The 26880-nt window shown below is 39.7% G+C and overlaps 1 protein-coding gene across 1 annotated transcript in view; it reads right to left on the reverse strand.

Moving 5' to 3' along the window:
• LOC122808494 overlaps window positions 1-26880 on the reverse strand; it is a 666541-nt gene that overhangs the window by 257105 nt on the left and 382556 nt on the right. Inside the window, exon 21 of the mRNA XM_044079450.1 lies at window positions 23760-23954. Coding sequence (XP_043935385.1) covers window positions 23760-23954 — 195 coding nt within the window. The remainder of the gene's footprint in view (window positions 1-23759; window positions 23955-26880) is intronic.

The following is a 26880-nucleotide window of genomic DNA, read 5'->3' on the forward strand; positions in this document are numbered from 1 at the left end:
GGGTATACACCAACCTTACTCAAGATAGTATCTTGTCCATAAAAAATTCTCCAATACTTCTTTAAAATACTGTATATCTCATTGTGATCTAAAGAGAAATTTGTAATGAAGGAACAAACTTGTTTGTAGTCTACTTCCCCAAGAGTGGAGTTTTTAGTTGTATTCACTGCATAAGTATTGTCTAAAAGTAACAGGCACAATTTCCCATCTAGTCTCATATTTGAAACCTCACCAATGACATTGTCAATTAATTCCAGAGGATATCCTCTAGCCAAAAACATACCCTTTAAACAATTAATCTGAGTATAAAAATCTTCAGTGCTGCTAACCGTGCTGCTAACCATGCATGAAATTCTAATAAATTGACCTTTAACAACTCCTTTCTTGACATGTTCCGGGTGACTACTCTGATAGTATAATAGACTGTTGCTATATGTAGGCTTCCTGTACAAATCACTAACAAAGGAAGCGTTGGTCAAATCCTTTCTTATAGTAACATCCAAAAAGTGAATTTCGTATACTTTGAAGTAAATCTTAAAAACTGCGTTGTACTGTTGATATAGGTCAAAAAATGGAACACTTCTGCTCGATCACCATTCCAGACAAAGAATAAATTATCAATATAATGTACATACATGGCCCATTGACTGGAAAAAGAAGAATGCAAGAGAAATTTCTTCTCCCACATGTACATAAAAATGTTTGCAAAAATGGGGGCGCATGAGGTCCCCATAGCCACCCCACTCTTCTGTACAAAAAACTGTCCATCAAAATAAATAAAAAGTTAAATTTTAAAATAATTTCCATAAGTGTTACCAAAACAGAAACCTGGTTGTTATCAAATAAATTACAGTCAAACAAAAATTCTTCAAACCATTCCAAACCCAAAGGGTGTGGTATGATGTTAAACAAGTTGGTAACATCCACAGTTAGAAAATTAACATTCTCATTAAAAGGCAAGTTTTTAAGTTTTGTCAAAAAGTGCCAGGAATCTATACAAATGTGTTCCACATCTTTCAAAACATTTTTAAGCATAATGTCAAGATATTTACCCATAAAATGTGTTTTAGATCCCACTGCACTAACAATTGGTCTCATAGGAGGATTGTTCCTATCTTTGTGTATTTTTGGTATGCTGAAAATACTCGACATCCTAGGAAATCTAACTGTGAGAAATTCATAAAGTTCAACATCAATTTGTCCCTGATCAAACAGGTCTTTAAGAAGTAAATCAATCCTATAATGTGAAATATTGACAAAATTCAGGGAAACGTCATACATAGCATCACCTAAAAGCAGAGTATTCATCCTGTTGTTGTAGTCACATCTAGTCATGACCACTGCTCCGCCCTCTTCATCCGGTTTCATGACTCTGAGTGATTTATCCATACATAATTTTCTTAATAAAACATATTCAGTGCTGGATAAATTCAACCCAGTGTCATCACAAATGGACCTTGAACTCAAAAGAGTTCTAAATTCAAATTCAACCATACTTTCAAAAATAGTCAAAAAACTGACAAGGGGTGGATTAAAAATGCTTTTCTTTCTTAAAGCATTACCATGAACACTATGCAAAATGGAATCAAACAATAAACGTAAGTTTATCTTACGCACAAAAAGTTTCAAGTCAAGAATTAGTTGTACAATGTCAGAATTATTTGTAGGTACAAAGTTAAAGCCTTTATATAACAGGTTAGCTATGTCAGCATCAAAGAACTGGTTAGAAAAGTTATAAACTGAGAAGTCACCTGCTGTGCTATAAACAATAGAAGAGGACACAATGCATACATTCCCAACTCATAACACACGTCCTCAGAGTTGGAACAAGAACTAACATCAAAAGATGTATGAAAATCCAAACAAGTTACCAAATCATTTAATTCCATCTGGATTGTTGTCGCCTCATGTTCTGATGAAAATAATTCCACTGGTAACCCTGGTTCACATAGGGCCGATGTTGACTATAACTCTCCTGTTGTGTTTGGTTGCATATGCTTTCGGATCTCCTCAACGGTTCTTCCCCTAAAGGGACTCAGTGATCCAGTTGCTCTTCAGCACCACCTCTCACAGGACGTCTACCAACAGGTGAGTCATTGTATGAAGTATCTTGAACACGAGTGGCCGTTGGTCTAGGGTAGGCTGTACCAGACTGATAGGCTCTAATATCTCTGTCAAGTTTTTCTATTTTGCGTTTTTTATCCACCTGCTTTGATCTTGTCCACTTTATTTAACACGTTGTTTTTTTGTATTTCTGTTTAGTATTAATCCTATAACCCACTGCTATGTATCTTCAAAGCATTCTCAAAGCACTATCCATGAATGCTGACTACTTTATTTTGGATTCCTAGGACTTAAAATTAGCTGGTTATCTATTCAGGATGACTGGAGCTCAGTCATTGCTGCTTTTCAATACCTATATGCACACACACACACACACACACACACACACACACACACACACACACACACACACACACACACACACACACACACACATATTCTCTACTGAAGCTATCAAAGGTATTCACAAAGAAAGGAACAGGGAAACCTAAGTCATGGTAAAAACACTGAAATAAGTTATTGATAATAGCTATTTTTCCTTTGAGAAATTCTGCAAACAAATACATAAGGACACTTTGGGGAGAGCCATGGTTCCAGTTTGACTAATACTGATATTTGGGATTGAAAAACTGGTCATCCCTGAGGCACCCTCACTGTACTGTTATACCCTGTTAGCTGCATTTCACTGATGATATCTTTGTCATTTGGACAGGTCATTAAGATAGCTTGGTCCTCTTCTGTGAATATAGCAATGGCTCCACTGGATTTTTAAAATTTATACTCCACTCAAACAAGGAAGGGATTATTTTACTTGACATGTGGGTATGCAAAAAGCCTGCTTTTCCCCATCTCTACCCTGACTTGTTACACAAACTGACAAGGGTTAACTGGTCTTTTTATGCCACTGACATGCATCCTCTCTACTCAAGAAGAAGTTGCAAGCTTTTTAAGAACTGTCAAATTTTACTATGATTTTATTTTACAGCACAAAATGCAATATCTGAATCTGAATTCCTTGACAGATGATGCAAGGTGTGACATCCAGACAATACCCGACCTGACTGCCAACAATATATGATATCCCTTACTGCCCTAAGTCAGTAACTAAGGAGCTTCAATCCTCACTACTGACTCCGGTATGAGACTGTCATTTAAACAGAAGTAAAATTTCACAATTTACCCTAAGAGCACAACAGGAAGATACTCTATGACCTGGGACTGAACTACATACTTCTGTCCACTGCTAATGTAACTCCTTCTTACACATTCCAGAGCAATGTGCCTCAGTTTAAGACTTCTGATACACTCACACTTAAATAAATTGAATCTCACACATCCAAACACTTCTGGGAAAGTCTGCCACAAATTTCCAGCTGTGCCCCTTCCCCAAAATAATATGGTAACACACTGCCACCAATCAGAGAGCCTGCATGCCCTTTTAAAGGGGTCTCCAGTAATGAAAATTAGATATTAAAACAAATGATAGCAAATGACGTAAAGCAGCCAGGCTTTCGGGTGACCCTGAGAATGATCAAAACAGGTATAAGCACTCTCAGATCACTAAAGAAAACACTGATTGACCAGCCACAATTTAAGTTAATTAAAGTATTTAATAACGAGTAAAATGCTTAAAAATATAAAACAGTAATTTCCAATAAACAAATAGAACTCAATCAAGAAAATGAAATCAATACTGAAAGACAGAAATCCAAAATTTAGAAAAACTCTAACCGATTAGTTGACATTTTCCTATCTGACTAAAGAACACTGTCCATGATCTAAACTAAATTATTACAACAGAGCAAAGGCAAGCTTACAGTTCTTGGTCAGTCCTTTTTGGTTATTCACTGCACAGTACAACTTACAACTGTAACTGGTTGTTAACTGGCAACAGTTGACTTCAACTGTCTTCAGCAGGCTCATTTCTAGACTAGCTTAATTGTCACAACTGTTTCAGTTCTAATTTTCATTTCATATTTTGAAAATCAACCAACAGTTGTTTACTAAAGTTTCCTCCTGTCTTTCAGCCTCTGACAGTAACATATACCAACTGTCAACATTCCCATGAATTCATTTTCAGATCAGCTGATTCTGAGACAGTCTGCATTTAGAATCTTCTTCACAAATATGCACAGTTTGAAATGTAAAGGAACACTGTTCAAGTCTTTAAAACATTCTGTACAGATTATAAATCAACATGTAAGAACTTATAAATGTATAACATCATAGCTAGTCATGCTGGCATATAATACACAGATTAGTCTGAAATTATGTACAAAACCTCAGCCAGACATGCTAGCACAGATGAGTTGCTAATTTCTTCACACAAGACATTGTTTTTTTAATGATACTCTGGACTCAGTCATAACAGTTGCAGAGAATGACCAGACTTTCCCATGTAGAAATTTGATTCTCATTTTTAGGACTGATAATGAGTTCAAACTGCTAATTGCACCAGAAACCTATACAGATAAACTACTGTGACACCATTTCTCTCCCATATACCCTGACTCGACGAGAATAAGAGACATCATTTATCAGATGTAACTGGAATAACATCCAAGAAAGCAAATCATTTGCTCTTGCCTTAGGTCACAGACTTAGTTTCATTTTCAAAAAGTGAGGAATATCAGATATTTAATTGAACTTAATGGAGCTCTTCTCCATTTAAACTATGACATTAATCTGGGGACTTTTCCCCTGTAGTAACTGTAATTATGGAGATTTTCTTGAAATTTCCTTCCATTTTGACTGAACATTCCTTCCTCATAAAACATGACCTTTCCTTCTTTATTGACTGTGACCATTCCTTTTTCTGTAAATGATCATTTTTCATAAGTAACTGTGATTATTCCTTCCTCTATAACTGATCATTCCTTCCTCATTAACTGTGACAATTACATCTTTGTTTCTAACTAATGGACTTCGAAATTGTTGGTGACAATCCACTACCATTCTAGTAGGTTATTTTTATAACACGTTGTAGCACATGCTCTTGATTTTATGTAAAAAAGGTATTCTATAAACTTGCCTTTTCTGATATATGTGAGTCTTTGTTTCTATATCATGTTACTTCCTGTTTTGTTTTTTGTTTTCTCTTTATTAAAAGCTTTTTTCACTACTGATCTTGTTGTACTATACATTTTGCTGTTTTATTTTTCCTGCTGTTTTTCAGTTTTCCTTTACCTCTCTGACAGCCACTAATTTCATTTCAATTGTTTCACTTCTTCTTCATGCAACAAGGTCAAATTACCTTTCAAAAGCTAATCCTATCATATTGCTTGCACTCAGTCTAGTTGTTATCCACATTTTTAATGGGTCTTCTTTATCACCGGTGTTTCTGTATGCTACCATTTCAGTTGTGGCATTATAAATTCCCCCCAGCTTACTGCTTTTTACAAGAGGTCCTGTTATAAGTCTTTTAAATGGCTCCTCCCTTGATCGTGTCTGGTCATATAGCTCTGTAGTCCTATATCATTAATTCTAACACTCATTGCATCTCCTTTTTTCACCAAGATTAAGATCCTATGTTCTTACTATACTTTCTATATCACTTCAATGATTAGTCCATTTCTGATGGTATGAATGAATCTGATTTAAAGACCTGGTATCAACTATTTTTAAATTACTTTCCTTCATCCTTTATTTGTTTTCTTTAGTTTGGCTTTTCTTCCATACAGCTTAAGTTTGCATTCTACTGATTTTTCTTCATTATTGTAATTCCAAATAGTCTCACCACAAATGTTTTCCCTCAGTGTATTTTATCATTACTTGAACCTCACTGTTTCCTCTCACACATTAATCTTTGTTTTCTACTTTCTGTGGTCTTTCTTCCTTTGTTGTCTTATCAAGTGTTTTGTGTTTTTTGGAGGTCTGCGGTTAACTCTGCCAGCTTCACTCCTTGTCAAGTCAACAGCTGGCTCTATTAGTAAAATTCAAATATGTCCTTTATTCCAACAACCCATTGTAATCCCTCTCAGCACTGTGCAAATCATGTACAGGAGAATGATGCATGTGAGGAAAAAGCTGAACAACCTGAAAGCTGACTAAATGATGGCATCTTTTCTGGTCAATTTTTCTCCAGTTATTTGGAAGAAATAGATCCCTTCTTTGGGAGAGGGATGATGATCAGAAGGCAGAGGAGAGAAAAAAAACAAAACATTAAAATGTATCTTTTTGTTGGATACCATTTCTTGCACTATCCTTGATCAGTCTGGGCTTGATTTGTTCTTTTCCAGTGGATACACTTTATGCTATAGCTGTGTTAATTTACATCTAACTTTTACATTCCTTCAAGAACTGTATCCCTATTTATACTTTCTGACTTTGGATGTCTTTTTCTATTCTTTTTAACTTATTTATTGATTGTTATTTCTATTATTCCTGCACTATTCTTAGTATGTTAATTTTTCTCTTTTCCACATCAGATCAACTTTCTAGTTACTGGATCTTGAGTTTTCCACCAACTCCTTCCTTCATATGGGGCTTCCTACTGGCCCTTCTTTAGGCTAGGCTGCTGATTCTTACTCTAAATGCAGCCAACTTCCTTGTCAAAATTTTGAGATGTTGCTTTAAATTGTGTACCTTTTCAAGTACTCTGCATGGTCCTACTGGATGTCCTTTACCTACTCTGACAGTGGTACATCTTTAGCTATTTTTTTTATCTGTTCTTTTCCTCTCCAATTTTTCTACTATGTTGGCTGCATGTCTATGAATATGTAAGCCACTATTTTGACACATAGTTTTCAGTTACTTTGATTGCATGTTCATCCACTTTAATATTAAGGTAATTATTTATAGATTCCTGCTCATCTTCTGGGCAATGTTGACATTTACAACTGGAGTCAGATTTCAACCCCCACTCTTGTTTTGCTCCTGTTTTCTTTTTTCTTTCCCCAAAACCACTCCTTTATTCCTTCATGAAATATCACTGGATCTATGGTCATCTTTTAGGGAACTTATTAGTTTCTTCTCTTATAACTCATTTTTTTCCTCATCCCCCACATCAAGTGATCCCAGACTATTTCCACTTCTCCACATTCAGTCATGACCATTTTAACTACAATTTCAGGCCAAGTGTAACTCTTAGTTGTATGCACTGCCTCACCACTGCCCACCGTTGCTCCTTTGTTTGAATTTTCCTCTATTATTTTGCATGATCTCCCTTATCACCTAGTTCATTGGTATTTTTGTTTTCTCTTTTACTCTGAGGTAATGAGTTTATATTTTCAAATACAGTATTTATTCATTTCTGCTGAAACATCTGTCATTGACAACCCATAGCAAATGTTTTCTTTATTTTTCTTATTTTTTACTTCCTTCTATTTGCATGCAACACACATGATTCTTTTCTTCTAAAAGTGCAAGATATATGGCTGACCATCCCTTGATGGTTTGTTGGTTCTTCCTGATTCACTTCTATTTACTCTTTTAAGAAATCCTGTTTGTCCATCTACTTCTACAGCACAGCAAGCGATTGGAGTGATGATGTGGGCTGACATGTCCTCCATAGACTACAGACCTTTTGAAATAAAATGACTTGTTTCATGAAAGTTTTAAATTACAAAAAAATCTTCAGCAATTTTTTTTTATTTATTTCACAATGAAATGACCTTTAACTTATCTGATATCCATTGTTAGGATGAACGGGCTCACAATGGTTTGTTAGTTTTCTCTCCTGAATTAAAGCTTCTAATACCTGTCACTATCAGCTCATGTCATTTTTATTGGTTGTTTTTATTTATTTTTTTATCAATTGACTTGTTTTACAAGGTTATTAGAGAATGTAGTTTTATATATACAAATTTATATTATTTGGGTTTTGTCTTACTCCTTAATGCCTAAAGAAAATTGCTATAAATGCAATTATTTTCAAATAACTCTTGTTAATCCAGAGTATATTTTTTGTTGCATAAAGCAAATATGTTTAAGTGAAATGCTGAAGATCTTAGATTGTTGCAATACAAGTTTATTTTTTGCATTTTTGTTATAGTACTTGGTTTTCCCTTCTGAATTACTTCTCCGGTTATACATTATTGCCTTAACCAAATTATTACCAATGTTGCCATAATACAAAAAAGATATTAGCCATGATTCAGAAACAATTAGCATACTGCATTAATGAAACAGTACAATGAGTATCAACGTATAGTGTGGGTCTAAATCAGAGACATGCATAGCACACTTTCACTACCAGAGAAAAATGTGGTCAACATCTTATAGAAATGACTGTTATTTGCAATACCATACTCCACTGTGAATGCAGTAGTGACAGAGTGGGCCTCCACTGCCCTCAGCAGCCATGTGAGCTCCTTATGTCATAACAATATTCACACATTGCAGGCATTCACAGATATCATCACATATGCCCCGTACTATGCTATTCATCTCCTCCATAATATGGGTGTGGCATCTGTTTGTGCCTGGATTACTTATCTGCACATCCATTGATTAAGTCCAATGTGACACCTATGTTGGTTATGGAACTGGAAACAAGGCTGCTACCTTGTGCTTTCTGCTTCTTCCTCATTGGTGATGCTGCTCGTTACTGCCCATGAGCAGGTGGTGACAGTGCATCCTGTTTCATGCTACTATAGATGGTCAATCCCTCCACAGACAGTGGGGAGTCATGGGTGGTATCACTGGATATAAGTGGTAGAGTCCACTCCAATGTAACCACTGCTGACAGTGACACTGTGCCAGTGAAGTGTTCTATGTGCAGGTCACCATCACTGTCCATTCCTGCCATGCTTGACCCCATGCCTATAGCAGCTGTGAAGGCAGACAAACACATATATGTATAAACATATTGGGTAATCCGACATTTCATTAATATAATATCATTACAAGTAACACATTAAAGACAGAAAGAACATATAACTCATCATTTGATGTGGGGTTAGGTGATGGCATTCACAATGTAAATGCAAGGGATATAAGATAATATCTACCACATGCAAACCCATGACAGTGGTGTTCTGTCATATTCTTACAGAGGCAACTATTCACACTAACCTGGTGTTATTCCCAATAGAGGCCTGCAGTGTTACCACTAGTCAGTTTCCCACATCCAGCTATCTACCATTTATCAGTGTCTTCTCACTGTACCTGTATAACAAACAAAGGACTCGTTTGTGTCTGTTAGTGGTCTGTGATAGTGGTCCTCCACTTGTGGACATTCTCGCACTTGCAGTGGTCTGAACTTTGGTGCAGAAATGATATATCATATCTATGGCTACATTGCAAACCTGTTGTGTTGTACTGCTCTGACCCCCACCAGCATTCACATCTGTCACAAGGTCCTACCACACACACACACACACACACACACACACACACACACACACACACACACACACACACACACACACACACACACACACACACACACACACACACACACACACGTGTGCACACGCACTCTCAGAAGGTACTGCCATCTTTGTTTGTGTTTAAAATGAGTCTATCATGGGAGTTCAAGGCCTTTAATAGCACCTCTTTCTCTACTGGAGTTAACTCCCCCAGTTGCTGTTGCTGTTTTGGTATCATGGCACTACTTGTACACAGGAGAATACATCTATAGTCAGTGACTAGGCACAGATTTGTCACCAGTCATGTCAAATTGTTTACCACCAATGTAGCAGCAGTTATAGCAACATGTGGCATGCCTGCTATGCAGTTATTTCAGGCCACATTATCACAGTAAGCCATCGGACACAGCATGGGAAGAGCTTGTGATGTCATGTAACATGCAGCCTGTGATGTGTGTATACAAACCTGTGATGCCCAAGCAACACAAAAATATGTCTCATCTGCACAACTCTGCAGCATGAGACATACTGGCAATATATCTCCCAAATTTGACCTCCTTTTCTGTGTATGAGAAGAATGTGCTCCTTCCAATGCCCTCCCCCATTTGTGCTGACACTCAACATGATTACTGCAGTAATTCCTGTATTTATGCAATCCAGCAGGTGGGCTGAATACACATGGAGTGATGCCCTTTCTGTTGTTACTCCCCCTTCTCACCACCATGCTGTCATCCCTAATATATGCAAATTGCTGTTGAACAACCACCCAAATGCAGTACACTTCATTCTGAATACTCACCTGATGAGTCTGTGGCACTTTATCGCAACTGTAGTAGTCATTTTTTTCAAAATTTTTCCGGCAGACTTTATGCTTGTATGCTTTGACAATATCTATAGTACAGTTAGCACTGCAATGAAGACTGCAGCATTTATCTCACTAATTCTTGGGTTGCAATTCTGCAATTATGCTACAGAAGCAATTTTGCTCAAATGTTACTGAATCATATGTGTAACGAGGTGTAATGTAAGCTCTATTTTTTTGCTGTAGGGTGCATACCTGCCCGTGAACTTACCTGATAGTCTGTTCTACAGCCTAAATATGTCTTTGTAGGGCTATTACAGCCTCAAGCCCATTTCATATTAACAAGCCCTCCAAGACACTCATAGAGGCACAATGCCTATTAGTGACTTTGGTTGCAGTGTGCTGCTGTGATGGCCTCTCCTTACCCCAGGCCAGTAATCAAGGAGCCTCAATCCTCATCACTGACACCGGGGATAGATGGTCACTAAAACAGGAATGGCTTTACACAGTATTTTAAGATGCAGCTCTCTGCATCAAGAACAGTTTTCCCCAATACCACACAGGGAACCTGCTCCAGACCTGGGACTGGACTATCTGTCTCTCCAGAGCCCAAACAAGACTCACTTTGTAGCACTGTGTCCCAGTTCCATGTAGCTAACACACACAAACACACACACACACACACACACACACACACACACACACACACACACACACACACACACACACACACACACACACACACACACACACACACACACCTGGGTATTTGATTTTCATGCACACACACTCCTGGGAAAGGCTGCTGTAGATTTACTAACTGTACCCCTTCTGCCTTGACTATAAGGTAACTTTGCTGCCACCAGTCAAAAACTCTCAGGTTCTTACAAGGGTATCCAATTATACTGAGTAAAATCAATACTAACACAAATTATACAGCATAACCAAAGCAGTCAGTCTTTTAGGAGTGGCCAAGGCATCACTAAAATAAGCACAAGTACTCTCAAGACATTGGCATTACTGAGCCCACTACAGTGCCGTATTGTCATGTCATATGCCTGCAACCTTAGGCTCCACCTTAAGAACTTGGCATTTTGTTGGCTGACTCTATGTAGTCATTTTAATGGACTGTGGTCTGTCACCAGACTGAATTTCCTTCCATACAGATAAGGCTGAAGTTTCTGCAGTGCACATATTATGGCTATACATTCTTTTTCTACAGCTGCATAACATTCCTCCCTGGGTTGGAGTTTATGGCTGAGATATACAGCTGGGTGCTCTTCTCCCTCTGGAGAAACATGGCTGAGTATAGCTCCCACTCAATGGTTTGAAGCATCCACCTGCACAACAAATTATTTGATGTAATCTGGACTGGATAATGCAGGGGGTCCTCCCAAAGCTCCTTTAAGCTGGCCTGTTTTCCCTTGTCAAATTATGAGGGGAGCAGCTATTGTACTATAATTGGGAATGAACTTTCTGTAGTTCCCTGCTGTCCCCAAGAATGCCCTCACCTGCTTTTTGTAACAGGGGAGGTCACTCCTGAATAGCTTCCACTTTGGCAGGTTCTGGCCTAATCTTACCATTCCCTACTCTATGTACCAGGCAAAAGACCTTTGCCCCATCCACCTGACACTTACTGGGCTTAATGGTCAACCCTGCCCTTTTCAGTCTACTCAGGACCTCCCTGACATGCTGGGGCTTCATTATCTTAACATAGTATAACGTGTGCCCATGCCTTCTGCTTAGCAGGTTTACCATGTAATTAACATTACCGACCTTCCTTACCACTTTGAAGGGTCTCTCCCAAGCTGCCTGCAGCTTATTGTGTTTTACAGGAATGAGCACCATACCCTGCTGTCCCACACAATACTCTTGGGCTTGAGCATTCCTGTCATACCAGACAATGTTCTGCTGTTGGGCTACTGCCAGTTTCTCCTGGGCCAAGCCAATGAGATCTCTAAGCCTTGTCCTGAGGTTTAGGACATATGCTCACCCTCCCACTCATCATAGGTTCATAGGTTCATAGGTAGGTACTATGCTATTGGCCCTAGGGCCTATACAAGCCCAGACAAAAAGGTACCCTGACTTTTGCCACCCAAAAAAATTATTTTCCTGTGAACTGTCGAGCAGAGCCACAGAAGTGATTCCCGGGGTGAATTTCCTATTTCCCATCCAATCACCAAGATTTTTCTTGAAGAGTACTAATGAGGAGCGTTGTTTGATATAGATAGGTAGTTTATTCCAGAGTATGGGAAGTCTCTGGGACAGGAATCTATCCCTCTGGCATGTTCTGTTTATTGTGGTGACAAGGTTTAGGTCCCTAGAGCATGTAGCTCGGAGGGATTGGGACTTCTTTAAGTGGAGCATGTCTAACTGCTCTGGGTTTGACATAGCTTTGTATGTTAGACAGAGATCACCTCTAAGTAGGTGATATGCGATGGAGTAAAACTGGAGTTTTTTGAGACGGTCTGCATAGGGCATCTGTTTGAGGCTGGTAACCATCTTTGTGAGGTATTTCTGCGGCCTTTCCAGTTGTTGTAGATGTCTTGTGAGGTACATACCAAAAGGGGCATTGTACTCTATAATGGGTCTAATGAGTGATGAGTAGAGGGGAACAATGACCTCTTTTTTTCTGGATGAGAAACCTTTTGTGATGAGGTGTGCCATGTAGAAGGATTTCCTGACTACTGTGGTGATGTGATTATCAAAGGAGAGACTACTGTCCACCTGTGTCTCGAGGTCTCATCACACTTTTGGTGATAAGTATACTACAGCCTATGTTCATGGGTACAGAGTTTTTACCAAAGGGGATGACAATGCACATTTTGGCATTGAGCTTGAGGCCATGGCTTTGACACCAGGCATCTGTTTCAGTGAGGCCCTTTTGTAGGATGTTCACATCGTCAGGAGTTTCAATTATGGCTCCTAGTTTGCAGTCATCTGCAAACTTTGTTAGCCAAAGACCATCTGTGTTAGTCTGCACTTCAGAGAAGTAGATACCAAACAGGAGAGGACCCAGGACTGAACCCTGTGGTACTCCACTTGTCTCTGGTCTGAAGTCAGATTTGGAGTCTGCTACTTTCACAGTGTGGGTTCTGTCAGTGAGCCAGTTGGCAGCCCATCTTGTGACATAGGGATTTATACCTAGTTTAGTGAGTTTATCTATAATTCCAAAGTGGGGGATGTTGTCGAAAGCCTTGGCAAGGTCTAGATAGGCTGTGTGAACCACCTTACCCTTGTCTATGGCTTTAGTGATTGCTTCAAAGAAGTCTATCAGGTTTAGGAGACATGATCTGCCTTTTACAAACCCGAACTGGGTGGGGTCCAGAGTTTGGAGATTACCAATGTCTTTGTATATACGTTCCACGATGATATGCTCAAAGGCCTTGCAGACCAGGCTCGTCAGGCTAATGGAGCAGTAGTTCCCCGGGTCCATGGTGGCTCCCCCTTCTGGAGTGGGATAACCATTGCTGTGTGCCATTCAGCGGGCACAAAGCCTGAGGTGAGGCTATGATTGAACATGGTACTTAGGTGGGGTGCCAGTTTGTTTTGTAGATCATGTATAATGCAGCCTGGGATGTTGTCTGGTCCCATGGATGCTGTGTTCTTGGCTTTGGAGAGTGTGGTTTTACCTGTGCAGCCATGATTACAGGAACTTTGCATTCTTCCAGTATAGAGATGGGCTCTTTAGGGGATGAGAGGTGGTAAAGTTAGCACTGAACCTATCTGCCAGGATGTTGGCAATATCAATTGGGTCTGTATATTTAGTGCCATTGTGCTGCAACTTAGAGCAGATCTGAGTGTTGCCATTGAGAGTCTTGACATAGCTATAGAATGCCTTGTGGTTGTCTTTAGAATCAGTGGCAATTTTGTTTTCATAACTAGATTTGCATGATTTTATCAGGGATTGCAGCTTCTTACTGAGGCTGACCAGGGAGCTCCTCCACTCATGGAATTTTACTCTCTTTTGCAACAGTTTCTTCCTTCTGTTGTACAGTTTGTTTATGGCAGGAGACCACCAGATTGGCTTCCTTTTTTTGGAGGATAGCATCTTGGTTCTGTTTGGGATAGCATGATCCATGCACTCGTGTAAGTGCTTATAAAGTGCAATTGTGTAGGATTCAGTAGTGGTAATGGTATTGTCCATCTGCATGGGTGTCATGAAGTTCACCACATCTGTCTTAAGAAGCATGAAGTTGGCTTTGGAGAAATTTTTTACCATGGTTTGCTTAATGTGGGGTGGGGGCAGGATGTGGATATCTAGGGTAATTAGTTTATGGTCGGATCAGACCAATGAGGTGTTGACTTCAGGTGTGGAACACCGGTCACTCATGTTGGTTATGACTAGATCTAGGATATTGTTGCCCCTGGTGGGGGTGTGGATAAGTTGATCCAGGGCATTGGAGTTTATGAATTCCAGAAAGCATTGAGTGAAGGAGTTGGTACATGAGTAGTTTTCCCAATTAATGGTGGGGTAGTTGAAATCACCCATTATTAGGGTGTTTGGTTGAACCCTAATATTTTCCATTACATCAAGAAAAGGGGAATAGGAATCCTGGGGCATGGTGGGGGATCTGTAGCAAGCTACAATTTGGATTGCAGTTTTGCCCAGAGTTAGTTGCACTTGTATAACCTTGGCTGCATTATGCTGAGCAACTAGCCTGGAGGTGTGGATATCCTTAATGAATATGGACACACCTCCACCTTTGGTGTTCCGGTTTAGGTTACATGGCCGAAAAGTGTGGTATGAGTTATAGCCTGGTAGTGCAGGGGTGCTCTCTGGAGCCTTGGACCAAGTCTCAGTCACTCCATAGATATCGATGTTCTCCATTTTAAGGAGTGCCTCGAGTGAGTGCATTTTGAGATTTAGACTTCTAGCATTGAGTAGTATCGCCCTCAGTTTTTGCTTGCCTGTTCCTGTTACGGTGGTGAATTTGTCATTTGAACCTTGCCTAAAAATGGCACTATAGGGGCAGCAAGAACCTTAGCCAGTATCTGGAATCCCAGGGGTAACACGTGCAGGCTATCTATGGCAAAGCATTATGGTCTGTCGACCATGTCATCCCAGGCAGACAGATACTAGATCCCTTTAGAATGACACCAGAAGCTTAGCCAATTGTTGAAGTCAATCATTTTGTCCTTGTACTGTGGAAAGACATGCGTAAATGGGCGTGCCTTTGTTGAAGGTTGGATGTCGAGCTGGCACCTCAGCATTTGTGAAAATCTACTGCCAATCATTAGCGGACTAGAGTTTCACTGTGGTGACCCCTAACCAGGAAAAGCCAAAAGACAAACAACAACAACAACTGTGGTATCATTCTGGGTGATGGCAGAATGCTACTCAGGGATAGGGTCATACCTGCCTGGGCTACAAGATCGGAGAGGTCTTCCATGTCTCTTTTCATGTAGTCCAGGGAGGTATGCCTCAGGTCATTCACACCAACATGGACAATGACAGAGTCATATTTGTACTTGTTGTGGAGTGACCTGAGTGCGTGGGTTATGTGACGGATCCTGGCACCCGACAGGCAGCTGACAGCAACCTTCTCCTTGTTTAGCCTGGTGAGTGGGACATCAGTGTGCCTGACTATAGAGTCACCTATGACTAGTGTGCTGGTTGCATTGTTTTGCCTTATTGGCTGTGGTTGAGTGGCACACTGAGTGTGTCATTTGGGTTGTGTTGGGGGGGTAGAGGTTGCTTGCATTTCTGCTTTGGAGGTCTCTGTTCCTTGAGCAGATTATTATTGAGAGCCTCCATGAATGTTTTTGTGTTTCTATGTGTGGATTTTGGTGGTGTAGATTTAGTGAGACTATGTGATGAGTGTGGTGTGGTGCAACTGTTTACCTTCTCCTCTTGACTGTCAAGTTCAGTCTTGGTTGGAGAGAGCTTTACCTCCAGTTTGGCTAAATACATGCATCTCTCACAGGTTGTAGTGACTTCATCACAAATAAAGTCTAAAGGCCCCTCACCCTATGCCCATACAGCAACTCAAAGGGTGAAAAACTTGTGGATTCCTCGGGTACCTCTCTGTATGCAAACAGTAGATGGAGCAAATATTTGCCCCACTCTCTCCTCAACTGGTCTGCAAATGACCTTAGCATGGTCTTTAGCGTAGATTATAACCTCTTCACAAGACCATTAGTCTGGTGATGGTAGGGGGTGGCCTTTAGGTGCTTCACCCCACAACACTTCCACAGACAAGCCAGCAGGTCTGACATGAAATTGGCACCTCTCTCAGTCAGTATTTCTCCCTAACAAAGCATTTGCCACCTTCTCTACCTCGATGGAGGACAGAGCCACTGCCTCAGGGTATCTAGTATCATAACTTACTACCATCAGGATATACTCCTTCCCTGTGGAACTTGGGGTACAAAGAGGCCCACAATATCCATAGCTACCCTCTGAAATTGCTCCTCAATCACATGCAAATGCATCAATGAAGCTTTTGCTTTGTCCTCTGCCTTGCCTACCTTTTGGCACTGCTTCCAGGTCCTACAGTACCCTGTTACATCCTTTGCAATCCCAGACCAATAAATGTTCTGCATAATATGTCCCTTGGTCCATTTTATGCGCCTATGGCTACAAAAGAAATGTCATGGGCTATGGCCAGAAGTGCCAGATGGTAGGCTCTGGGCACTACCAACCGCTGTATTACCTCACCATGTAGCCCTCCCTCAGTGGTCCAGTCTATATACAATAACCCTTTTTCAGGTATACAGAGTCCCCTTTTTCTTGAGCATCAGGTGCTTCCTTAGCTACCTCCTTCAAGCTTCGCAAGGTAGGATCCAAAAGCTGAGCCTGTCTCATGTCTAACTTGGTAACCATTCCTAGATCCCCTTCGATAGGAAAAGTAGTATCTTCCAACAGTGGTGCCTCACTGTTAGCCTGGGTATTACCACTCACCTCTGTCCTTGCAATCACCCTGGCAGTAGCTGTGGCTCACTTTCAGGCTCACTGCTACAAGCTAGCTCCTTCCCTGAAATAGCCACATCATCAGCCCCAGCTCTAGGTGTAATGTTTGTCTGGGTCCCCCCAGCCTACCAGACTTACATGCCTGTCTCTAAGCCTGACTGCATGTATCTGCACATACACAAGGTACTGCATTATCAAAATCATTCCCTATCAAGACATCTGTGGGAAAATCCTTAAACACAGACACCTGCTTGCTTCCTTTTCCACCCTCCAAGTCAAGGTGCACCCTGGCCAAACGTATTTGGAATGGGATCCCTCCTAAACCTCTTATTGGAGTGGACTGCCTTAGCAAGTACTGCTCCTCTTTAACCATTGCAGGCTCCACAATGGTTATGTCAGAGGCTGCGTCTCTCTTAGCAGTGGCCTGTCTTCCATCTACTAAGATAGGATAAAAACTCCAGTGATAGTTTGCTATCCCTGTTCTCTCCAGACAACTTACTACAGGCAGACTGTTATTCCTAGGTGCTGGCCCCCTCCCCTTGCTTCAATGGACATTTGTGTGCTACATGACTCCTCTGGTTACATTTAAAACTTCTAACCCCTAATCCTGGGCATGTACCTGAACTAGTGGCTTCCCCTGTTACTGATAGACTCTGTTGGTGGGATTTAGGCTGCCCACCATGGGTTCCCTTATATCCATGTGCAGCACAGGGTATCCGCTTCTTGTGCAATGATGCCCTGCCTGCGAAGTAGAGATCCCATTTTCTCTCCAGCTTATCTGCAGAGTTATACTCCCGATCTTCCAACCAGATTCTCATATCCTCAAGGAACACTTTAAGGGCTTGTCCCTCACCAAAAGGTCTGCCAGTCTTTCAAAAGTGGTGACCTGACACCCACTCACCCACCTATGAAAATAAGTGTTTAACTCAGCAATATAATCACATACACTTTCATCTGCCTTGCGTCTGTGCTCATGAAACTTTTCTGTGTAAGCTTCAGGTGTTAACTTATAACAGTTCAATAAACATTGTTCCACTCTATCATAAACAATCAGTATCAAACAATTTAGAAACAGCAGTTTCAGCTTTACCATGGAGTAAGGACGTCAGGAACCTCACCCAGAGCTCTTAGTCATTATACTGTTTACACACTCTTTCAAATATATGAATAAAAGGTTTACTATTAGAATGTCGAAGCGAATTATGTCAACTGTACTGTTGAACACGGAAGTTCGAAAACGGTAATATCAAAGACCAAAAACCAACCTAGGAACGATTTTAACATGGGTCGAGATAGGTGTTTAGTGTTATTCTGAACTACAAACCTCTCCCCTATCTCGACCCATGTTAAAACCTGTTCCTAGGTTGGCTTTTGGTCTTTGATATTACCGTTTTCAAACTTCCGTGTTTGAAAACAGTACAGTCGATGGAGTTCGCTTCGACATTCTAATAGTAAACCAAATAAAACTATCAAAGTCATCCCCCCTGCAGATTGTGGAAGAAATTTACTGACCTTTATTGCTTCTGAGGTCTCATTATTCCCTTCCCCAGTACCTCCATAACCCTGATGAAGAGTCAACATCTCTGTCTCATGTTGTCGCTGCTTCTCTTTTTCTTCAGCCTCCAAACACACATTTTTTTGTTTCAGTCTCCAAACACCACATTCTCTCTTTTTATCTCCAAATGCTGCAGTCTCTCTTCGGACTCCAATCATTTGACCACCAGTTCATGCTGATGCTGCTTCTCCTTTTCTTCAGCTTCCAAACATTGCAGTCTCTCTTCGGTCTCCAGTTCAAGTCCCTTGTAGGTATCCAAACGTTTGGCCTCCAGATTAAGTCTTTTTAACTTCAGATGGATATTTTTTTCTTCTGAGGAAAAGGTGAACTGTCCTGTTTCTGAAGACTGCACATCCCCAACACCATACTGGTTGTCCTTCTGGCCACTGGTCCACACCGCATCTGTGATTAAGTCTGAAATAATTTCCTGTTTAGTTCAGTTAGCATGAACCAGTCCTTTGGCTTTGCACATCTTGGACAATCAGTTCTTTGTCAGCTCACCATAATCCTCTGCTGACATCATTGTCTGCTTTCTCTGACTAAACTAAACTAACAAAAATAAATAAAACTATTGTGAATATGAAACACTGGCTGTTTACCTTCTGGCTGTTGACAGTACACACACCTTCAGTGACAACTGCCCACAGGCTACTGAAGTTCAATTAATATCCCACCACTGCCACCAATATTTGTTGGCCTCTCTTTACCTCAGACCAGTAATCAAGGAACCTTGATCCTCACCGCTGACACCAATGGAAGACAGTCACTAAAACCGGGATGGATTTACACAGTATTTTATGATGCAGCTCTCTGCATCAAGCACAAGTCCCCACAAAAGCACACAGGGAACACTCTCCTGACCTGGGACTGGACTATCTTTCTCCCCAGATCTCAAACAAGACTCACTTTGGAGTACTGTGTCCCAGTTCCAAATAGCTGACACACCCACACCTAAGTATTTCATTTTCACACACACACACACACACACACACACACACACACACACACACACACACACACACACACACACACACACACACACACACACACACACACTCCTAGGAAAGGCTGGTGCAGATTTACTAATTGTACCCCTTCTGCCCAGACTATAAGGTAACTTTGCTGCCACTAGTCAACCACTCTCAGGCTCTTACAAGGGTATCCAATTATAGTGAGTAAAATCAATGCTAACATAAATTGTAGAGTGTATCCAAAGCAGACAGGCTTTTTGGAGTGGCCAATGTGTCACTAAAATAAGCACTGATACTCTCAAGACATTAAAAATATTCTCTAAAAGACCAGCCTGAATGAAAGGTATAAAATACTTAGTAGTAAATAATAAAATAGAAAACATGAGAATACTAAATATCTAAGTACAATCAACACCATAGTTTCAATCACAGGAGAAATAAAAATAACACAGCTGGACAAATTCAAACAACTGCAGAAAAACAATACTTAGCTACTCTCACTGTATTTCCAGACTGTCTAAAGAATAACTGTTTCCTAGTTAACTTAATTACTACAGCAAGGCAAGATAGGATGCTGAGATGCTTATTTCCACATGGCAAGGTGATGAGCGTCTAACTAATATGAACTCAACTAACTAAACTGTGATAACTGTCATAGATTTTTATATCAAGTTCCAAAGAAAGCAAAACAAAACAAGTTGCCTTGTGAATTCTGTCCTATCAGTGCTGCTTATGGAATGACACCACATTTGATCCCCTATGATACAATACACACTTAGAGCTTTGCTAAGATCTATTGCAGTATTTGGAAATTATAGAACAATGTTAAACGTTTCTAATCTTCCCTCCCAGAATTTGTTCTTTAAACATAAATATTTCATCAGTACAAGTCAGTGTGATAGTTAAATGACACAACATTATTTACAAGACTCTAGTTAACTATGCTGGCATATGTTACACATGCACTGCCCTGTTCTCATTGTCAAAGATAGCAACACCTCACATTGGCTGTGTGGTGTTTATTGTGCAGGAGAGCAAAACCACTATGTGTGACAACTGTGCAAGTGCCATCCCTCAGTCTGTGTGTCTGTTTTGGTTGTGCTACTGCACATTAATATCAGGTTGCTCTTATTGTCAAGCAGCCCATCAATTCATGTCACCTTGTTTACTTGACCTGCTTTATCAGGGCTCAGCTATCATTTTCACTCTTGGTTTCAGCCTTGGAAGTGGCTTTGCCTTCTGGAAGGCCTGAATATGGAAGGACTTCTGCATGGTGAAACAGGGGAAAAAAATTCTGCATGACAAGGAGTACCTTCTGTGGTATTCATGTGAAGTCTCACAATACAAGCTGGAGCTTGGAATTCACTTGCTATAGTGGTGAGTGACACCATGGGTACAATCCATGCTCATGAGCTTTACTGGCACCTTGTACAGTGAACTGAAGATGCACTTATTGATCTTCTCCAGAAATGGAAAAAGATTTTAGGGAGAACTAACATACTGCAGTAAGTATGAATTATTTTTTTCATAGTACATTAGGCATTATTGTACAGCTAGAAGCTGTTGATAATGTATATGTTATGCGCTGCTCATCATTTTTTTTTGCTTCTGTATTTGAGTTTTTCAGCACAGGATGAAACTGAACAGAACAGGACCACATTTCAGAAGATGCAGGCAAGGTTTTACAGTCATGAGGATATGTGTACTTTACTATTGCCATACCTGTATATCTATGCTTCAGCAGCTTAGCAGATCGCTGCCTAGTTTTGCAATGCTTGTAAAGAATGTAGCCAATGTATGCATTTGTGTATTGCTTGCATGGCTGTTCATGCTTTAAATGCAGGTGTAACTGTGATACTACATTTATAAACCCAAGTTGTTTCTGACAGTGTCATCTAATGACTTTATGTGTTCCAGGGCAGTCAAGGTTGTAGTATGTCAGCAGTTTGTATTGTCCAGTGCCATGTAACTTTGTGATTACTAGTGCAGCCATCCATCACATAGCATGGGCCTGACAACTGTCATACAGATGTGTACCAAAGAACTTGCTTTTCAGTTTGATGAGGTATGGTAGTAATGCATGTGTTGCATATCCATTGCATATTCCTGCTGGTATTCCTAGCAGTATTATATGTGGTACTGTGCCAGCCTGTGCAACAAATCTTAGCATTTGTCACCTTGAATATGATATCTGGCTATACTCTGTTACTTTACACAGGGTTGTACAAGTGTCTGTGTAGTTGGTGTATTTCTCCCTTATTTAAGTGACAGTTTTACACAAACTGAATATCATTCATATCCTGTGCCACTGTACTACCAAGCAGTCATGGAGTTGAATCCACTCTTATCCCTCACAATTATACCCGCTCCTGTTTCAGGAATTACCTCTGTATTTATATTACCAATGTTGAGCTGACTTTATTTTTCTACTTTCGGGGTATATGAATCATTGCTGTTTCTGTCTACTCTTATGCTCTGCCATCCTCCTTATTTCATTATGTTTTTCTTCATAGTGCTGTTCCTCTTCCATTTTTTCATGTATTCTGTAGTTTTGGCCATGGACTAAAATGTTATCTGATATCAACTGCCTCATTATGGACCAGCACCACTGCCACCTGTTGGGTGTCCAGGAAATCCCTGATGTGTCTCTATATAGGTTGCCAAAGGTTATCCTACAAGAGGTAACTGGGAGAGATTGCTGATGGCTTCTAATGGTGCTTCTCCACAGGCGACTCATTGGGGAGTAGCTTGGGTTATCCATTGGGAGATGCTGAGGCTGTTCAGGACTGAGGCGGGCCATTGGCTTGAGATGTTCATTGGCACCCTTAAGAATATCTTTATGTGACTCTCAGAATCGCATAACTGCAGGGTGACTGACATCACAGAGGATTCAGCACTGGGCCAGCATGACAGGCAGCCTCAACATACTCTATCTCCTACCATGGTGTCCTCCTTCTTTATGTGTCAGCTACCCTCCCCTGATTACTGCCCAATTCACCCCATCATCAATTGCCCAGCATCTGTGTATCTACATACCTCCATTGTGGACCACCTTTTGTACCAGTCCTTCCCTTAGTCAATGTTATGGGAGTGTGTCTGTCTGTGTTTCTGTTTGTCTGCCCCTGCTGCCTTCCCATTACCTTCCTTCCCACCAGCATCCTCCACCCATTTCTTCACCTTTGTTCTTCTTCTCTAAATATAAAAAGAACACCTGTCGCCCCCCCAAAATAAAATCAACATCTCTGTATGGTAACGGCTAATTTTGTCACTACATTTCTTATTTATACAGCAATATTCCCAGCATGTTCATGCAGTGTCAACACGTATGTATACATACTCCCTATGGGACCACATTATGAGATTCTGATCACACTGTTTATCTCAGCTAGTTCACATTTCTCTTCTTTCTGAAGACGGGATAATTATCACGATAATAGCAAAAGTAATGGCAATAATGATATAGAGGATTATGATCGGATCTCCCATTACAACCGGCTTACGACATATTGAAGACATGGATGTCAAGAATTTTAACTCTGGAGACAAGCTTGCAATGTAAATTTTGGCATCTTTCTCAAGGACAGGTTGTGATCAGAGACCAGATCATAAATGCTTGTGGTGCATGAAGGTATATTTGCTCCATGTGCTACTAGTTACAGAAAAAAAGTGTAGGACAGTGGTGTTTTACTGGCTTTCAAAGCCTTTGAAAGCTAGTAAAATGATTAGGGCTGTGGAACAGACAGCACGGAAAAACAAAGTACCCCTCCTTAGAATTAATGCCATTAAAAGCTGTTAGGCACTCTGATTTGCTATACTTTTTGTGTATAAGGGTGACAGAGTGAAGTTCTAACAACTTTTAAAAGTTGTTATACCGTCTGCCATAGATCTTTGCTAGCTGATACTGTCCACCATTAATCCCCAGAATGAGATCTACTGCAGATCTTAACAGTGCTTACGGGTGTTTAACAAACTTGGGTTTTTCTCATTTTTAGATTGTAATTGTACTGTTCCATGCATAATAATAATAATAATAATAATAATAATAATAATAATAATAATAATACTTATTTTTGGGACTAGTCTTTATCATTAGTAAAATCATTAGTAAAATAATCAAATGCACAATCAAATGCACAAGTGATACCATTATATGATGATCCAGTTCTGGTTCTTGAGGCGATGTTAACAGAAACTTTTTCTCTCTTTCAGACATTACATTCAGCCAAACAGTTTGTCTTAGAAGTCTCTTACACAAGTGTAAGTAAACAATTTTTAGTGACTGGCTTGGTTTCTTCAATTTTACTACTTCTTGAATATTTTCTTTTTCTTTTTCTTGCACCTGAAAGAGAAAAAAAACACAAATGGTAAAATCAATATAAAGAGTTGTCTTGTCTATATAAAGTTTTATAATAAAATGAGAAATATATTACCATAGCTAACAGTTCACATAAAATTGATAATTTTTTTAAAAGCAGCAAACAAGTTCAATATAGGGTTTGTGTTGATAGATCAAGTCTTCGATTGAGTGCTGATAGAGCAAAAAATAAAAAAGGCCACAACTTCTGCAGAACTTCAAAGTTGTTATTTTTGCAAAGAGGCATAGGTTCTGCACCCCCCAAGTGGGGATTGTGGCACCTTACATGCCCCCAGACCTCTACAAGGCTGCACAAAGAAAACCCCACTGCTGGTGAGAGCTGTTTTCTCTGTTTGCTGATTGATTGGTATTCACTGAAACAACTGCAGATCAACTGACAAGCTTCTTCATGGTGATATTTTTAACATATATGGTATTTACTATTTGAATTTAACACAATAATAAACATGAAGTGAAAAATGTTCCTATTCTAATAACATGGCTATTCAAGGCAGTTGTTATAAACCATTGCATATCAGCAGTGTATTTTTGGTTTATCTGAGTCTCATCATCTCCATGAAGGCTCAATGGGAGAAAGCAAACAATCAAACCTTCATCTTAACATTTACAGCAGATATTTTCCTTCATCAGGGAAACACCTTGTATCTCTTGAGTTGGAGACCTTGCTCCCACACCCTCTTTTAAAATATACTAATTTCACTGTCATATAAACACAGAATAAAAAGAGAAAATAGTAAGGGAAAAACACTGCTGATGCCCACATACAAACTGTACTAGCACTGATTTCTAATGAGGACCAGTGATTGGGGAGTCGTCTTTTCTCCTATGAAGAGACATAGAATATGTAGACACCTCTGTAGAAGGTTATTGGAAGGGTATCAGTTTATTTTTTCACCAAATATGAAATAGTTCTTATTTGGTTATGTATTTTTTTGCCTTTTTTTTTTGAAAAAGTACCTCCATGTATACTAAATTTCACTACAGAGACTTGACATAATGATGATACTTTCTCTGGTCTTCTACCTGGAACTTTAAATGCATATCTCTTCTTTTGAGGCAATGTATATTTTAGCAGTGCAATAAACTACATTCATATTTCAGTTCATAGGTTAGTACTAAACTAACTGCCCTTGCGAGCCATTTTAAGCATAGCCAATTATCCCTTGTGAGACTCAAATCCTGCACCTAGTGTTTGTATGGCAAACACCTTAACCATTAGGCCAGTGAATTTTTATTTGATACTAGAGAAACTACTAATCAGAAACAATTATATCCTTTATGTCCTTTGGTCATGGCCTTGACATGCCTCATTGTTACAGTATGAAACCGCATTCAGTTAATGCAGAGGTTACCTAAAGATAACCTGCAAATATAAAGAGACAACTGATTTTCATAGCTTAATTACTGACTTAACCTGTTAATAAAGGGAAGTTAATTAGAATAGAGTACTGATGTGTAAAGTAAATGGGTAATACATTTAAAACATTGAGATGAGACATTTTACTTGAGATATACATGCAACTCTGAGTGCTATTATTGTTTTAGAACATTGCAGAGAAAAGTATTTTTCCCTGTCACACACAAGCTCTGTTTGAGAGCAAGACACAATGGTGATACATGACATTCGCTCTTTGCAGATAACAATGCAGCCATATATCTTCATTTGTAAACATTTCATTGGAAATATTCTTTTTGTAGACTACGTCTGTCGTAAATGTTCTCACAATTTTACTTTTCAAAGTTTTTGCAAATCCTGAGTTACTTGACTGGATTTTTGGGGTCTTAGCTGAAATATCTAATCATGATAGATGATATTCATTTACTTTCCAAACTAAATTTGGCCTTTTTTGCAGAAGAGAATGAAGTTTCAGTGTTATAGTGTTTCAGCAAAAGGGAGGGAATTGGGAAAATTGTTGTGCACACAATAAGAGCATAATGTTTATACCTTATGCATACCACATTTAGGACATAGTACATAACTAATAACTATGTAAAACAAGTACAGTACCTGATATAGTTATACATCATTAGGTTTTGGCCCTTTCAAAGTAAATGCAGGCAATGTGTAATGCATTATCCTGTGCAAGTCAAGATACAATAAATTATGTTTAGACTAAAAATTGTGAAGATTGTTCTAACTTGATTTGCAGTGAATTAAACAGTCCAATCCAACCTACAACAAACATGGCAACTACATTTTTAGTGGATTATGTATTCAAATCATGCAGTATTACCCTTCATACTTTTACTTACCATTTGATGCCTTCAAGTAGAATTTTATCATGTGATCTGCCATCCCACTAATGCTGGAACCCCCACCCTTCAACCTATTCAGACACCAACCCCAGACCATCAACTACTTCTAATCCTGTCATTAATACCCTACTCAACAAAATGTCATACAAACCCCATTCTCCCTTCAGACTATACCTACTGACACCATTAAGAAACTGCTACAAAAACTAAAACCCTGCTCTACCTCAGCTGACAATCTTCCTCCATGCTACCTTAAACTGGCTGCTAACTCAGTTGCCTACCCAATCAGTATCCTTATAAATAGGTCTTTATCCAAATCAGATGTACCTACCATATGGAAACAATCTCACATCAACGCCATCCACAAAGGAGGCAACTCTTTTGATCTATCCAAATTCTGTCCTATATCCATCTTGTCACCCATATCCAAAATTTTCAGGAGGGGTATCTATCAGTAGATAATGCAATATCTATTGCAAAACAATCTTTTATCCAAACCTAACAAGGCTTCCAACCTAGCCACAGCACAGCTACAGCCCTATTAACTTTTGCAGACACTGTAAACAAGGCCAGAGATGCAGGAAACTATACTACCTCAGTATTCCTTGATCTCTTCAAGGCCTTTAACACAATG

This window comes from Protopterus annectens, chromosome 8.part0 (genome assembly GCF_019279795.1).
Source record: "Protopterus annectens isolate FY-2018-M chromosome 8.part0, PAN1.0, whole genome shotgun sequence".
Classification (NCBI taxonomy): Eukaryota; Metazoa; Chordata; order Ceratodontiformes; family Protopteridae; genus Protopterus; species Protopterus annectens.